Source organism: Bufo bufo, chromosome 1 (genome assembly GCF_905171765.1).
Source record: "Bufo bufo chromosome 1, aBufBuf1.1, whole genome shotgun sequence".
Taxonomy (NCBI): domain Eukaryota; kingdom Metazoa; phylum Chordata; class Amphibia; order Anura; family Bufonidae; genus Bufo; species Bufo bufo.
The window spans coordinates 455,103,377-455,120,121 of record NC_053389.1 but is presented as its reverse complement, the minus strand read 5'-3'; the positions used below and the strand labels follow the sequence as shown (position 1 = coordinate 455,120,121).

General features: G+C 42.4%; 1 protein-coding gene across 1 annotated transcript in view; it reads left to right on the top strand.

Annotated features, from left to right (window-relative positions):
- The window catches only part of LOC120982817 (ankyrin-3-like), a 279,530-nt gene that overhangs the window by 175,077 nt on the left and 87,708 nt on the right, over positions 1–16,745 (top strand). The window contains exon 13 of the mRNA XM_040413026.1: positions 872–992. Coding sequence (XP_040268960.1) covers positions 872–992 — 121 coding nt within the window. The remainder of the gene's footprint in view (positions 1–871; positions 993–16,745) is intronic.

The following is a 16,745-nucleotide window of genomic DNA, read 5'->3' as shown; positions in this document are numbered from 1 at the left end:
TGAGGTGTAGGCCTCATCATAGATTTGGAGCATCCTTCAGCAGGCCGTGCGCCAAACCACAATCTACAGCAGTCTCCTAGCTGTCGTAGATTTTTGTCTTCATTCACGCCAGAAAACTGACATGAATGAAGATAAATGTGCCAGGTCTGCTGGCTCCTCTTCCTCCCATGCCCTTGCCATGCCCCCTTTTCAGAAATTTTTGAGGGCGGCATAAAAACGCCACTTGTGACACAGTGGCGTTTAAAAAGTCACAAACATAAGGTTTGCGACTTTTTTACGCCAGAAAACTGGCTTGGGGAGGATGATAAATTCCCCCATAGTGCTAATGCAATCACCATGTCATGATCTACCAATAAAAATCAGATGACTATGGTCAGCCCTACTCTCTGTTGGGGGGGGGGGAGTTGGTGCTCATTAAAGATACTCGGCAGTATATGGTTCTAGCTCTACATTCAAAGCATAGAAAGCTGTATTTGTTATTGGTGCCTAGAGACCAGCACAAGGGAGCTTACAGTTTAACATGTAATAATGACGTTAGAAGTTTTGATCGATGAGGGTCCGGGTGCTGAGAGGGGCATAAACAATCAGCTGGGTACTGTGCCTCTCCAGGGGTGACTGGCGTTGTTTGGCTTTCTGAGGAGATCACACAGGAACTCACACAGCATGCTTTCTATGAATCCATACACCCCATGCTGGGCTCTCCTGGAGCCGATCACAGCTGACGGGAGCAATGCTCAGCTGAGCTCTTTTTCTTCATTTCAGCGACCAGCTGGACCCATACAGATCAAAACTTCAGACATATCTTGATTTAAGAATAAGACATCTATATAATTGGCAAGAATGGTACTATAACTTCAACTATTTATCTTAGAATACAGTGAACGGTGGAAAACTGCTGTATCTAGAATCCTTAAAGGAGATACTGGACTATTAAAGAGGATTGTAGAAGATCAGGAAACTGGGAAGAGTACTATGGCCAGCTTGAGAAGCAGGTATGCTAAGGTTCTGTAATGGTTGGGCTACAACATTAAAAATGATTGCAAATTATTATCTCTGCTTGATGCAGATTGTAAAAAAATACCTTTAGCGTTCCACAGGTTCCCAGATGTAGGGAGAAAAAAAGAAAATATATCAGGGCATGCCTAATAAAAGGGAAATCAATCTCTAATATTAGTGGGGGCCTATAATAGTCTAGAACAAGACCTGCATTGTTATTTAAATGGTATAATGAAATAATATAATGAATTGGTATAATGAAAATTACATACAAGTATGAATTGACAAGAACACTAAATGAAGAATTACACAGAAAAAAGGGGAAAATGAAAAAATGTAAATAAAAAATTATTTGAAGAAAATGGGAAAAATTGAAAAAAATCTATTAAAATAAAAATGGACAAGTCAAAATGAATTAGATGAATTAATTATTAGCACCTGGTTTACTAGGAGGGAGAGAGAAGGGGTAGGGTAAGTATGGGAAGGAAGGAAGGGGGGGGGGGGGGAAAGGGGAGAAGGGGGGCGGGGAAGGGAAGGGAAAGGGAAGAAAATTCTCACCCTCACCAGATGCAAAGGAATGAGAATTGTAAAGGAATGAGAATGACATTAAACTCTGTAAACATTGAAAATGACATTAACGAATTTAAACATTAATAAAGAAGTCACATTCCCGATTGAGATCATTAGCTGATAATTTTCCCAGTTTATGAATCCAGTAGGCTTCTCTTTGTTTTAGAAGGAGTGTCAGAAGAAGGTAACCTAATATTTACTGAATGAATGATATGTTATTTTACTATAGACAAATTGACCACTGAAGAAGGTTCGGGAGGACCGAAACTTCTGGTTATCGATACGACTAAAGAGTTGTTCTCATTGTTGCCTATATTTAATCATGTAACTGGATCATGAACTTTGTATCAATAAATTACCTATAAGTGCATGCAAATAGTGATGACCGGGTTCGGCCGAACTTCGGGTCAAAGTTCAGGTTCGGGACATGAACTCGAACCCAAACCCTATTGAAGTCAATGGGGACCTGAACTTTGTATCACTAAAATGGATGTAAAATAGTCGTAGTAAGGGCTAGAGGGCTCCATAAGGAAGCAAAATGGGGGTAAGAGCAGGGCAGTTGCCCTGCAAACAAATGTGGATAGGGAAATGACTTAAAATAACAGAATAGAAATAATAATAATAATAATAATCTTGAACTAGGAGGCGGAGGTCAAAGTGGAGTAGGAGGTTTGGGAGGCAGTAGACGTGGCAGGTGTAGGTGAAAGCGGCGGTGGAGGAGGTAGCCAACACAGCTTTTGTTGTTTTTTTTATTTTTTATTTTTTTCCTTTATTTATTCTTTTTTTTATTTGTATTTTTAAAATTTGTGAAGACCCCAAAACATTGGGAAATAGAAAAGAGAATGCAAAGAGAGTTGGAGTATAACAATGGCTGGGTGCGGCCGGTATACTTGTCTACTCAGCACAAGGTACGGACAAGTCCTGTGGGATCCATGCCTGGTTCATTTTAAGGAACGTAAGCGTGTCCACGTTGGCTGTGGACAGGCGGCTTCGCTTGTCTGTGATTACCACCCCTGCCATGCTAAACACAAGTTCGGACAATACACTTGCTGCAGGGTAGTCCAGCACCTCCAAAGCGTAAAGGGCAAGCTCAGGCCATGTGCCCAATTTGAAGACCCAGAAGTTGAATGGGGCAGACCCATCAGTCAGTACGTGTAGGCATGTGCACACGTACTGTTCCACCATATTGCTGAAATGCTGCCTCCTACTAAGACGTTCCGTATCAGCTGGTGGTGCTGGTTGTTGTGGCATGCTGACAAAGCTTTTCCACATTTTGGCCATGCTAACCCTCCCTTCTGAGGTGCTGGCGGTGCCCCAGTTGCGTTGGCGACTTCTTCCTCCTCCTCCTCTGCCTTCGCCTTGTGCTTCCACTGAGCCGCCTCTGTCAGGTGTGAATGCCATCAGCAGCGCGTCTACCGGCGTGTGCTTGTACTCGGATATCTTCCGTTCACGCTTCAGTGACGGAATTAAGGACAGCACGTTGTCCTTGTAGCGGGGATCCAGCAGGGTGGCCAACCAGTAATCAGCACTGGTTAGAATGTGGGCAACTCGGCGGTCGATGCGCAGGCACTGCAGCATGTAGTCGCTCATGTGTGCCAGGCTGCCCAGAGGCAACGACAAGCTGTCCTCTGTGGGAGGTGTATCGTCTGTGTCCTCTGTATCCCCCAGCTGCGCTCCATTGATGCCCATAAGCTGCTTTGGGTGCCACCCTGCTGTGAACATGCTTCCTCATCATCATCATCATCCTCCTCCTCCTCCTCAAACTGCAGAACTGTGCCCTGTCTGGACAGTTGTGTACCTGGCCTCTGTTGGTGCAGGAATACACCCTCCAAGCCACTTGTGAATGACTGGCCTGATAACCGTGAAAATGATCCTTCTTCCTCCTGTGCCATATCCTCTTCCATCATCGCCTAAAGTGTTTTTTTAATAAGACATAAAAGTGGGGACTGCGTCATCGGAACTGGCCATGTTGGTGGAGTACTTTTTCAGGAACCTCTGCACCACCAATTTCAGCACATGCGCCAGGCAAGGGGTGTGCGTCAAACAGGCTAGCCTAAGAGCTGCTACGATATTTCGCCCGTTATCGCACACCACCAGGCCAGGCTTGAGGCTCAGTGACACCAACCACTCATGGGTCTGTTGTTCCATGCCGTCCACAGCTCCTGCGCGTTGTGGGTTTTTTCCCCCAAACAGATGAGTTTTAAAACAGCCTGCTGTCGTTTCCCCCTGGCTGTGATGAAGTTGGTGGTGAAGGTATTACGCTGACCGGATGAGGAGGAAGCCTCATCCTCGGTGGCAGTAGGACATGCGCCAAACTGCTGTCCACCTCAGGCCCAGCCGCCACTGCATTTACCCACTGTGCAGTTAGGGAGATATAATGTCCCTGCCCCTGCTTACTGGTCCATGTATCGGTAGTTATGTGGACCTTGCCACATATGGCGTTGCACAGTGCACCTCTGATTTTGTTCGCCACTTGGTTGTTTAGGGCAGGTATGGCTTGCCTGGAAAAGTCGTGGCGGCTGGGAACCACGTACTGTGGGACAGCCACCGCCATAAGGTTTTTAAAAGTCTCTGTCTCCACCAGACAGAATGACAACATTTCAAAGGCCAGGAATTTTGAAATGATGGCATTCAGGGCCAGGGATCGCGGGTGGGTAGGGAGGTACTTCCTCTTTCTCTCCAGTCTTTGTGGGATGAACAGCTGAACGCTTCCATGGGACAGTGTGGACATGCTGGGTGACAGTGGTGGTGGTGTTGCTGCCACATCCTCTGTTTTTGCGGGGTGGCAGGTGCCACTGGCGCTGTGTGACCACCACCTCTTCTTCCGAACTGCACACATCACTCGCATGACCTTGATTCCATGTGGGGTCTAGGACCTCATCATCCTTCACATCATCTTCCACCTACTCTTCACCCCTGCCCTCCTTGCCGGTCTGCACATGGCAGAAAGCCACAGCAGTTGGCAGTGGCACCTGTGTTTCATCATCATCATCATCATCATCAGAGACGTGCTGCGGTGGTCCTCCCATGTCCACATCCTGAAACATAAGTGGTTGGGCATCAGTGCACTCAATCTCTTCCACTTCTGGGGCAGGGCTAGGTGGATGGCCCACAGAAACCCCACCAGCAGAGTCATCAAAAAGCATAAGAGACTGATAAATGACTTGGGGCTCAAACTGCTTGGCTGATTTGCAAGGGGCTGAGGTGAAAGACAGATGCCCATGGGCCGCTGGTGCCAACTCTGCGGTTTCAGCAGGGGACCGGGTGGGAGACAATGTGAAGGAACTGGAGGCACTGTCAGCCATCCAATTTACTACCGCCTCTACTTGTTCTCTGGCCTCACCATTCGTACACTGGTATTCGGGCCTACAAAGTGACGTTGAATGTCGTGTTGCCTACGTGCACCTCAGGAAGGTATTTCATTTGGGTGTGTAGCTGACACAGATTGACCACGTCCTCTCTCTGCAACAGGAGCTCCACCAGCACCAGCAGCACCACGACCAGGGCTACGTCCCTTATTTGATGTTTTCCTCATTCTTTGAGGTCACCCACCGAACTAACAGACAGATTAACAATATTAATTTCCCTGTCACATATGCAGTGCACGTGTGTCTCACACCGAAAATGGGGATATGTCACCCACCAAACTAACAGACGGATTAACTTTATTAATTTCTCTGTTACATATGCAGTGCAGGTGTACCTCACATCAAAAATGGGTATATGTCACCGGCCGAACTAACAGTCAGATTAACTATATTAATTTCCCTGTCACGTATAAAGTGCACATGTATCTCACACCAAAAATGGGCATATGTCACCCACTGAACTAACAGACGGATAAACTATATTAATTTCCCTGTCACATATGCAGTGCACATGTATCTCACACCAAAAATGGGTATATGTCACCAGCCAAACTAACAGTCAGATTAACTATATTAATTTCCCTGTCAAGTATAAAGTGCACATGTATCTCACACCAAAAATTGGTATATGTCACCCATCAAACTAACAGACGGATTAACTATTATATTTTTGTGTCAGGGGTACAAAATGGTCCATTGCACCCACAAAAAATCACTATAGGTTTCCCACAGAATTAACAGCCAGATTAATTATTATATTTCTGTGTCAGGGGTACAAAGATGGTGCATTGCACCCACATAAAATCGCTATAGGTCACCCACAGAATTAACAGCCAGATTTATTATTATATTTCTGTGTGAGGGGTGCAAAGCTGGTGTATTGCACCCACAAAAAATCATTATAGGTCACCCACAAAACAAATAGCCAGATTCCTAACACTCTCCATTGCTTCAGCTGCCTGCTTCCTGTCCCTGCACTACTCAGAGCTGATGGGCGGTGCTACACATAATCCAGCTTGTATAGAGGCTGGGTCACATGATGCACCGGCCAATCACAGCCATGCCATTACTAGGCATGGCTCTGATGGCTTCTAAGTGCCCACAGCTTAAAAGCTTGTTGATTGGCTGCCCTGCAGCCTTTCAAAAGCTTTATTAAATGCCAGAACACCGAACTCGAACACAAACTTTTCCGGCAAGGTTCGGGTCCGGGTACCCAAACTCGCAAAGTTCGGTACGGACCCGAACTTTACAGTTCGGGTTCGCTCAACACTACATATAAATAATCTGAGTGCCGCAATTCTATAATATTAATTGTGATTGTTCAGTCCTTGCTGGCAACAGTAACCATAGTGTGCGGTACTCCACTTCTTACAACAGTGATGTAGAACTCCACTAGGAATGTCCACTTTAAATACATAGATTAACCCTTCCTCTTTAGGTTAGTTTCACAGGAAAATCCTGTAAAAATTGGGATGTTTGGTCTCGGCATCCTTCCTGGGTTCTCCTGCTTCCTAATGCAAACCTCCCAGACTACAGCCCCTGGAAACACCATGATTAACACATTTTCTGGCTTTGAATGGACAGACATTGATAGCTTTTGGGAAATTTTTAGCTATACATTGGGGTGTAGTTTCCCCCCCCCCCCATGGGTTGTATGTGAGCTGAGTACTAAGTTCTAGAGAAGCAGAAATATTTCAGAAAGGGGCTATGTGTCTTGTATATGATTTTAATTAGCTACCAGAAGTCTTTACTTTAGTAGAGGCTAAGATCTTACATATGCATTCATTTAAAGTGCCTGATGTTACAGACACTTTAACTCATCACATGAACCTACAATTACAATTGTCACAGTCAGGCCTCGGAGCAGATGCTTGGACCCAATGTGTCACTATTACATTTGCCTATGGCAGGGGTTTAAGGGAATTTGCAATCTTTATCCTCAAATGGCTCTTACAGAGGTATGGACTTTGTGCAGGAAATTCCCAGGTCACATCCCCAGACTAGTCTACAATAGAAAATGCTGATGGCTTGAAGTTGGTATTAGCAGGCTACAGGGGATGGCCTGAAGTTTCTTGGTCATGAGAGCAGATATAAGTGTATTTACTGAGCCAAATCATCTTGCATGTTGTTTCTTGCATGACAGTGTACCAGTAAATAGCATAATGCTGAAAATATACAGAAGAAATATAGTATAAAACACAGACTTATTGCAAAACTATCTAAAATTAAGACTTAAGGGAAACAATACAAACTAATACTTATCCACAGGGCACACAGCTCATTGCTGGTCAATGTGCTTCCCATGCTGATGATTAGTGATGAGCGGCATAGGCATTATTCGTTTTTGTGATATTTCGTGAATTATTCGCATAATATTCTCAATAAATTAGTGAATTCTAGAATTCGTGATCTCGTCATTATTTTTGCAATTGCACAAATCGGCACTAATGATGCGCATATTTTTTGCGCAATCCATGCAACTTCAAATTTTATCAGGTCTGAGTAGATATTACTGATTGGTGCACTAAGTATTGTTGTCACATCACAGCACTACAGATGTAGTAGAGTTAACATGCATGGTTTATGAGATGTGTTATCTAAAGTAAATGCGTTAAGCAAACACCTTCAATTGCTTTTCGATGGCTTTTGTTTCAAGATAACGCGATGAGTTAAGAAATTTGAGTAGAGTTTGTGTGGTAACCTTGCTACATCTGTATGTCTGTAGCATGTATGTATGGACAGCAGAGAAACAGTAATTCCTATCACACTACCTAACACCCTGCACTGGAACCTACACTATATCATTATCTAACCTACACTGACTATCTCCCACTAACTACCTGTATTATATAAACAGTTGCAAGAAAAAGTATGTGAACCCTTTGGAATTATATGGATTTCTGCACAAATTGGTCATAAAATGTGATCTGATCTTCATCTAAGTCATAACAATAGACAATCACAGTCTGTTTAAACTAATAACACACAAAGAATTAAATGTTACCATGTTTTTATTGAACACACCATGTAAACATTCACAGTGCAGGTGGAAAAAGTATGTGAACCCTTGGATTTAATAACTGGTTGAACCTCCTTTGGCAGCAATACCTTCAACCAAACGTTTCCTGTAGTTGCAGATCAGACATGCACAACGGTCAGGAGTAATTCTTGACCATTCCTCTTTACAGAACAGTTTCAGTTCAGCAATATTCTTGGGATGTCTGGTGTGAAATGCTTTCTTGAGGTTATGCCACAGCATCTCAATCGGGTTGAGGTCAGGACTCTGACTGTGCCACTCCAGAAGGCGTATTCTCTTCTGTTTAAGCCATTCTGTTGTTGATTTACTTCTATGCTTTGGGTCGTTGTCCTGTTGCAACACCCATCTTCTGTTGAGCTTCAGCTGGTTGACAGATGGTCTTAAGTTCTCCTGCAAAATGTCTTGATAAACTTGGGAATTTTTTTTTTCTTCGATGATAGCAATCCGTCCAGGCCCTGATGCAGCAAAGCAGCCCCAAACCATGATGCCCCCACCACCATACTTCACAGTTGGGATGAGGTTTTGATGTTGGTGTGCTGTGCCTCTTTTTCTCCACACATAGTGTTGTGTGTTTCTTCCAAACAACTAAACTTTGGTTTCATCTGTCCACAGAATATTTTGCCAGTACTGCTGTGGAACATCCAGGTGCTCTTGTACAAACTGTAAACGTGCAGCAATGTTTTTTTTGGACAGCAGTGGCTTCCTCTGTGGTATCTTCCCATGAAATCTATTCTTGTTTAGTGTTTTACGTATCGTAGATTCGCTAACAGGGATGTTAGCATATGCCAGAGACTTTTGTAAGTCTTTAGCTGACACTCTAGGATTCTTCTTCACCTCATTGAGCAGTCTGCGCTGTGCTCTTGCAGTCATCTTTACAGGACGGCCACTAGGGAGAGTAGCAGCAGTTCAGAACTTTCTCCATTTATAGACAATTTGTCTTTTACTTATATTATACTTTTATAACCCTTTCCAGCTTTATGCAACTCAACAATTCTTAATTGTAGGTCTTCTGAGAGCTCTTTTGTGCGAGGCATCATTCATATCAGGCAATGCTTCTTTTGAAAAGCAAACCCAGAATTAGTGTGTGTTTTGTATAGGGCAGGGCAGCTGTAACCAACACCTCCAATCTCATCTCATTGATTGGACTCCAGTTGGCTGACACCTCACTCCAATTAGCTCTTGGAGAGGGCAGTGATGGTTAACCTTGGCACTCCAGCTGTGGTGAAACTACGACTCCCAGCATGCTCCATTTATTTCTACAGAGTTCTGAGAGCAGCCAAGCAAGGGGGGCATCTTGGGAGTTGCAGTTTTACCACAGCTGAAGTGCCAAGGTTAGCCATCACTGGTCTAGGGGTTCACATACTTTTTCCACCTGCATTGTAAATGTTTACATGGTGTGTTCAATAAAAACATGGTAACATTTAATTATTTGTGTGTTATTAGTTTAAAGGGACACTGACAGGCCCTATAAACATATTTAGTTATTCCTATGCAGTCATAGATCTATTAAAGTGTATTCCAATGATATAAGAGTACCCCCTGTTCGCATTGTAAACCATGTAAAAACAACTTTACATTGATCTGTCAATCACATTTCTTTATGCCCAAGGGGCGTTTTTTCACATTTCTTTATGCCCAAGGGGCGTTTTTTCTCCTACCTTCGTGCCCAGCCGCGCCTCAACCGTCGATTCCTAGCGCCGCCCAGCTCATTATTATTCACTGCGCTGGGCAGCTCTTACATTCCCCAATCCTGTCACCCGAGAGAAGAGCGCTGGATTCAATTACAAGGTTGGGAGGGTGCCGGCGCATGCGCAGATGGTCCGATTGAGGCCGTTGCCCATAAGTATCTATCGGGCATGCATGGGAACTGACAGGATCGGGGAATGTAAGAGCCGCCCAGCGCAGTGAATAATAATGAGCTGGGCGGCGCTAGGAATCGACAGTTGAGGCGCGGCTGGGCACGAAGGTAGGAGAAAAAACGCCCCTTGGGCATAAAGAAATGTATAAAAATGCCCTTGGGCATAAAGAAATGTGATTGACAGATCAGTATAAAGTTGTTTTTACATGGTTTACAATGCGGACAGGGGGTACTCTTATATCATTGGAATACAGTTTAATAGATCTATGACTGCATAGGAATAACTAAATATGTTTATAGGGCCTGTCAGTGTCCCTTTAAGCAGACTGTGATTGTCTATTGTTATGACTTAGGTGAAGATCAGATCACATTTTATGACCAATTTGTGCACAAATCCATATCATTCCAAAGGGTTCACATACTTTTTCTTGCAACTGTGTATATATATATATATATATATATATATATAGAGCTAACTAACTATTTAATGTAATTGGATAAGGAATAGGATCCAGATGAAAGCACAGAGCAAAGCAATGTCACTGTTCTCTCTCTTAGAACTACAAAAAAAGTGCAGAAAATGGATGCTGGGGAGTTTCTTATATAGTAAGGGGTAGGCAACTTTCCTATTGGTTGCTAGGGATGTTGCTAAGCTTTGACAAAGATATTGCAGCCTTCTCATTGTCCCAAAAGCAAGAAGGGAGGTTACTGATGAAAAAAAAATCTAGATTATTCGCGATTACGAATAGCACTATATTCTACATCTGCTAAAAAAAATTGCGATTAGAATATTCACTACTGATGATACTACATCCCTTTGGCCATTAGTGAGCTGCATGTCCCATGTTGCTGGTCTGAGGAAATAACACAGTGACATCTAGTCTAAAGTGAGGTAGCAGAATTGATAAGCAGGTACGAGCAGGCAGCAATGCAAAGTAAGGGTCTGAAAACAGACCAGGTCAAATCCAAAAAAGCAACCTCTTCACAAATGGATAGGATCAAAAGCACACTGGGTACAAACCAGGTGACATATGGTCCTGTCAATCAAAATGCAGAAGGAATGGCAGTTGCAGAGAGAGTAGAGCCTCTAGGAGTAAGGGCAACATTCCTCTAAGGGCAACTCAAAACATAATTTTTCTCAGGATGCGGGCACATATGAACATGGGACCAACACAGATGACTTCAGCGGCCAAGCAGACATGTAACAGCCAGTTTCATGGGTACAAATCTGCTGCCTGATGCCCTTTGAAGAGGACCTTCTACTGGTCCTGATTTCTCAAGGGGCGTCTCCTTTTCCCTGGCTGTGAGTTGCCCAATCACAGCGGAGCGCATCACAGACAATGACGCGGTCCACAGACAATGACACGGTCCACTGTGATTGGACAGCTCACAGCCAGGGAGAAGTAGACGCCCTCTGAGAAAAGCTGGCGTCTTCTCCTCCTCCCTGTACCGATGCTATTAACTAGCATACAGGGCAGCAAAAAGCAAAAGAGAACGGGGCACAGCGGCAAAACGGAGCAGCTCCTCTGAAAAAAAAAGGAGTGCACGGACATCTATTGATTATGCCCTTACACTGCCAGGTACTAATATTGTAATGCCAGGACCAGTGAAGGGTTCTTCTGGAATTAAGAAAATGAAATTGCTGAAAATATTTAAATCTTACTTTATTATAAAATACTTTCCCAAATACCTTTCATTAATTGTAATGGCTCATTTTGTCTAGGGAGGAATTATTAGGAGAAATAAAATGGCCATCGTCCTATTAGTACACACAAATCCTGTCCTAATCACACAGCAGGACAAGTTACTTCACAACACTGATCTTGAGAGCTGCCTCATCATCCTCTCTGCTTGTCAGGGATTATAATCCAAAATACAGTTTATTTTGATCTTCAGGTGAATCTCTGTAGGAATGGAGTTCATGAGGAGACAGAGAGGAGGTGGGGGTGTGTATAATGACCAGCAGCACTTGTCTCAATTAACACAGCCCCACATTACCACAGTCTGTCCTGTTCGTCCTTTCTGTACTTCATGTCTCCTCACGAGACATTCCCACAGAGATTCAGTTAAATATCTTATCAACTGTATTCAGGATTGTAATCCCTGACAAGCAGAGATGAGTCTGAGGCAGCTCTTTAACTCAGTGTTGTGAAGCAATTTGTCCTGCTGTGTGATTAGGACAGTTTTTGTGTGTACTAATAGGACAGTGGCAATTTTTATTTCTCCTAATGATTCCTCCCCAGACAAAATGAGCCATTATAACTAATGAAAGGTATTTGGAAATATATTTTAATAAAGCAATATTTAAAGGCTATGTACACCTTTGGAGGCAATGTTTTAATTATTGCATTGTACTAATAATGAGGTAAAAATAATTTTTCAGTTGGTCTTTATTAAATATATGGAGTCCTTTTCTCTGTACAGAGCTGAGATGCTCTATTAGCAGGATCTGAATTTTCTCTCTATTCAGTCAGGTAGAGAGCTGACGGTCTCCTTATCTCTGCTCTCTGACGTTATAAACACTCAATAAAACTCAATCTTTATCTTATTAATACGAATGTTGCATAAATAAGTGTTTATGACTTCTTAGTAATTCAGAGTTAAGGCTTAGATGACGGGAACAAAGTGAAAGTAAAAGTAGGAGTCACAGGAGTAAAACTGTTAACCTTTTGTGACAGAATGGCTCAATATTTTTAATAAAGACCAATTGAAAATAATTATTTCTAGCCCAAAATGAATAAAATGCAATCATATAAAAATTGCCCCGTAAGATATACATAACTTTTAAGTATTTTCATTTTCTTAATTACTGAAGAACCGCTTGTAGCAGTGCCTGCAGCTGTGCATGCAATGGGAGTGGTGAGACAAAAAGAAGTTCTTTGGCCACACAAGTATCTGCAGTGGAAAACAGTCCTTTCTCATAGTGAAGACTGTGGGGGAGATTTATTAAAAACCCAGTCAGATTCCACCTTTAATTGTCAGAGCTTCTTTGGAAAATGAAAGGTCGACTCAAATTGGTTGCTATGGGCAACTAAGCCAGATTTGATAAATCTCCCCCTTATTCACTTTTTGAAAATTAAACATGTTACTAAGTCATAAACTAACCAATTTTTATTTTTTTAACCAATCTTAGTTACAGAAAGTCCTAGTCATATTTATTACAGTATATTTAGTTCTTGATAACTTTGTAAAATTCATGTACACAATGAAATTGACTTACTTCTAAAAGAGCTACCTCAAAACTGAAAACATTTTTTTAGCTTTAGTTAGGCACCGTATTTTCCCAAATCTTCTGTTTTGTTGATTTCTTGCAAAATTAGCTTGAAGAACAATTACAGACATGGTTGAATAGAGAGATTCACTTCCATTATGGACCTCTGAGATATTTCCATATATATCTTCTTTTACGTATAACACATACACTTTGAAACACATACTGTTCAAGCTATATATTTCTTTACATTTTTCTTAATGCTTATTTGATCCCAGTTTAGCGGCAAAGGAAAAGGAAAAACTAAGTTGTGAATTTTGCACTGTGTGCAGTTGTACTTTGTAAAACTAGCATCAGCGTGCCTAAGGGTTTGGGAGAGTTATGTTATTTGACATGTTTTACCAGACTGTGTCTGCTACAAGAGTGGGTTTGATAATGAGTTTGGACACCTTATGTGCAGATTAAATGAAGGTAAATAATCAAGTTTCTGTTAAAAGAAATAAATGTAAGAAGATTAACTAAAAAGAAAAATGTGTACAAATGTTTTTGGTGGGTAATTTAAGTAGTCTAAACAAGAGAAGACCATCATTTTTATAAGACTATAAACACCTCAGGCGACAGCACAGTACAATACATACAGTACATGTCTGGTGAATGCTAGGTAAAAGTGCATCTCTATAAATCAGACTATCATCAAAATCTTAATTTATTTCACTAATTCAATTCACAGTCATCTATTTCAAGCATGTATTTATTTTACTGTTTATGATTATGGCTTACAGCTAATAAAATCCCCAAAGTCAGTATCTCAGAAAATTCGAATATTGCATAAAACCAATTAAAAAATGATTTTTAATACAGAAATGTTGGCCTACTGAAAAGTATGTGCAGTGTATGCACTCAATTCCTGGTTGGGGCTCTTTTTGAATTAATTACTGTATCAATGCACAGTGGCTGTCACAAACTCACCTGCCTTGGCAACAGCGCCGCAATCTCCGTCTTTGGCACATCCACGCCAGGAGAGATGTGCTGCTAAGCCACGGCCCCTGGTGAAGCAACAGCATCCTTAGGAACAGGATGCAATGCTCTGTTTCTCCCTGCAGAGGAGATTAGCAGTGGGCTGATTGCTCAGCTGCTCTTTTACTGTGTGCTAGTGTTTATGACTAATGGAATGCTTATCAGGTGCTGATCCATGGACTCGGTGCTCTATTTAAACCCCTTCCTAGTCATACACCAGTGCCAGTGATAGTTTCTGACTCACTAGGTGTGTTCCTGTGCTTACTGGATTGCTTGTTCCTCTGACCCCGGCTCGTCTTATGCCCACTCTGTGTCTCTCATTTGGTACTGCATTGTCCATCTGGTTCTGATCTTGGCTTGTCTGTCTCTTGTTTGGTATTACATAGCGTGTCTGACCCATTAAGTACTTTTTTTTGTAGTTTTGCCGGTTGGTGTTTGTCTGTCTCTGCATGTAAGTAGGGCTTGTACTGCAAGTAGGTAGGGAAAGCAGGCTGTCTTCTAGGTCAGGGCTCACTGTCCATGTCTGTCCCTACCTACAGGTGTTACAGTGGCACAGAGGTGATCAACCTGTGGTACTGCTAAGGTGTTATGGATGCCCAGGTTGCTTTGATAGCAGACTTCAGCCTGTCTGCATTGTTGGGTCTGGTGTTTCTCATCTTCCTCTTGATAATACCCCATAGATTCTCTATGTTGTTTAGATCAGGATAGTTAGCCGGCCAATCAAGCCCAGTGATACAGTGGTTGTTAAACCAGGTATTGGTACTTTTAGCAATGTGGGCAGGAGCCAAGTCCTGCTGGAAAATGAAATTAGCATCTTCATAAAGCTTTTCAGCAGAGGGAAGCATGAAGTGCTCCAAAATGTTCTGGTAGATGGCTGCTCGGACTTTGGACTTGATATAACACAGTGGACAAACATCAGCAAACGATATGGCTCCCCAAACCTTCACTGACTGAGGAAACTTCACATTGGACCTCAAGCAACTTGGATTGTGTGCCTCTCTACTCTTGCTCCAGACTCTGGGACCTTGATTTCCAAATGAAATGCGAAATTTACTTTTATCTGAAAACAGAACTTTGGACTACTGAGAATCAGTCCAGTCCTCTTTCTCCTTAGCCAAGGTAAGACACTTATGTTGTCTCTGAGTGGCTTGACACAAGGAATGTGACAGTTGTAGACCGTGCCTTAGATATATTTGTGTGTGGTGACTCTTGAAGCACTGACTCCAGCTGCAGTCCACTACTTGTGAATCTTCCCTAAATTCTTAAAAGGCCTTTTTTTTTTTTTTTTTTTTACAATTCTTTCAAGGCTGCGGTTATCCCTGTTGCTTTTGCACCTCTTTCTACCACATTTTTTCCTTCCATTCAACTTTCTATTAATATGTTTGGATACAGTACTTTAGCATTCTTCTTTAGCATTGACCTTTTGTGGCTTATCCTCCTTGTGGTGGGTGTCAACAACTGTCTTCTGCACAACTGTCAGCAGTCTTCCCTGTGATTGTGTAGACTAAGGGACCATTTAAAGGCTTATGAAATCTTTGTAGGTGTTTTGTGTTGATTAGCTGATTAGAGTGTGACACCAGGGGCATAAAGATCCTTTGCGCCACAATCTGCGAATTTTCCCCCTCATGCCAGGTCTAAAAAAGTGGGCGTGGCATGGACGGGGAAGGAGACGGACATAGAAAATGTGGTAATTGTAAGACAGCAGGGAAGCTGGTTTACATTTAGAAGCGGCGGTGGATCCGAAAAATTTATGTAGAGGCCGGCGCATCTACATAACTTCAGTGGATCCAGCGCCAGAGCAGGGCCTTATTATCTAAAACACCGGTCTTAATAAATGTGCCCCCATGAGTCTACAAAATTGAACTATTTCACAATATTCTGATTTTCTGAGATACTGACTTTTGGGTTTGCATTAGCTGTAAGCCATAATCATCCACATTAAAAGAAATAAACACTTGAAATAGATCACTTTGTGTGTATTGAATCTATATAATACAGTTATGGCTGTAAAAGTTGTACACATGTTTATTCCCTTTGTGTGTATTGGAACAAAACCAAAAAAGGGAGGAAAAAAAGCAAATTGGACATAATGTCACACCAAACTCCAAAAATGGACTCCCTTAACTTAATATTTGGTTGCACACCCTTTGGAAAAAATAACTGAAATCAGTCGCTTCCTATAACCATCAATAAGCTTCTGACACCTCTCACCCGGAATTTTGGACCACTCTTCCTTAGCAAACTGCTCCAGGTCTCTCTTATTTGAAGGGCACCTTTTCCCAACAGCAATTTTAAGATTTCTCCACAGGTGTTCAATGAGATTTAGATCTGAACTCATTGCTGGCCACTTCAGAACTCTCCAACGCTTTGTTACCATCTCTGGGTGCTTTTTGACGTATGTTTGGGGTCATTGTCCTGCTGGAAGACCCAAGATCTCGGACGCAAAGCCAGCTTTCTGACACTGGGCTCTACAGTGCGACCCAAAATCCATTGGTAATCCTCAGATTTCATGATGCCTTGCACACATTCAAGGCACCCAGTGCCAGAGGCAGCAAAACAACCTCAAAACATCAATGAACCTCCACCATATTTCACTGTAGGTACTGTGTTCTTTTCTTTGTAGGCCTCATTCCATTTTCGGTAAACAGTAGAATGATGTGCCAAGTCTTATCTGTCCTCAAGACATTT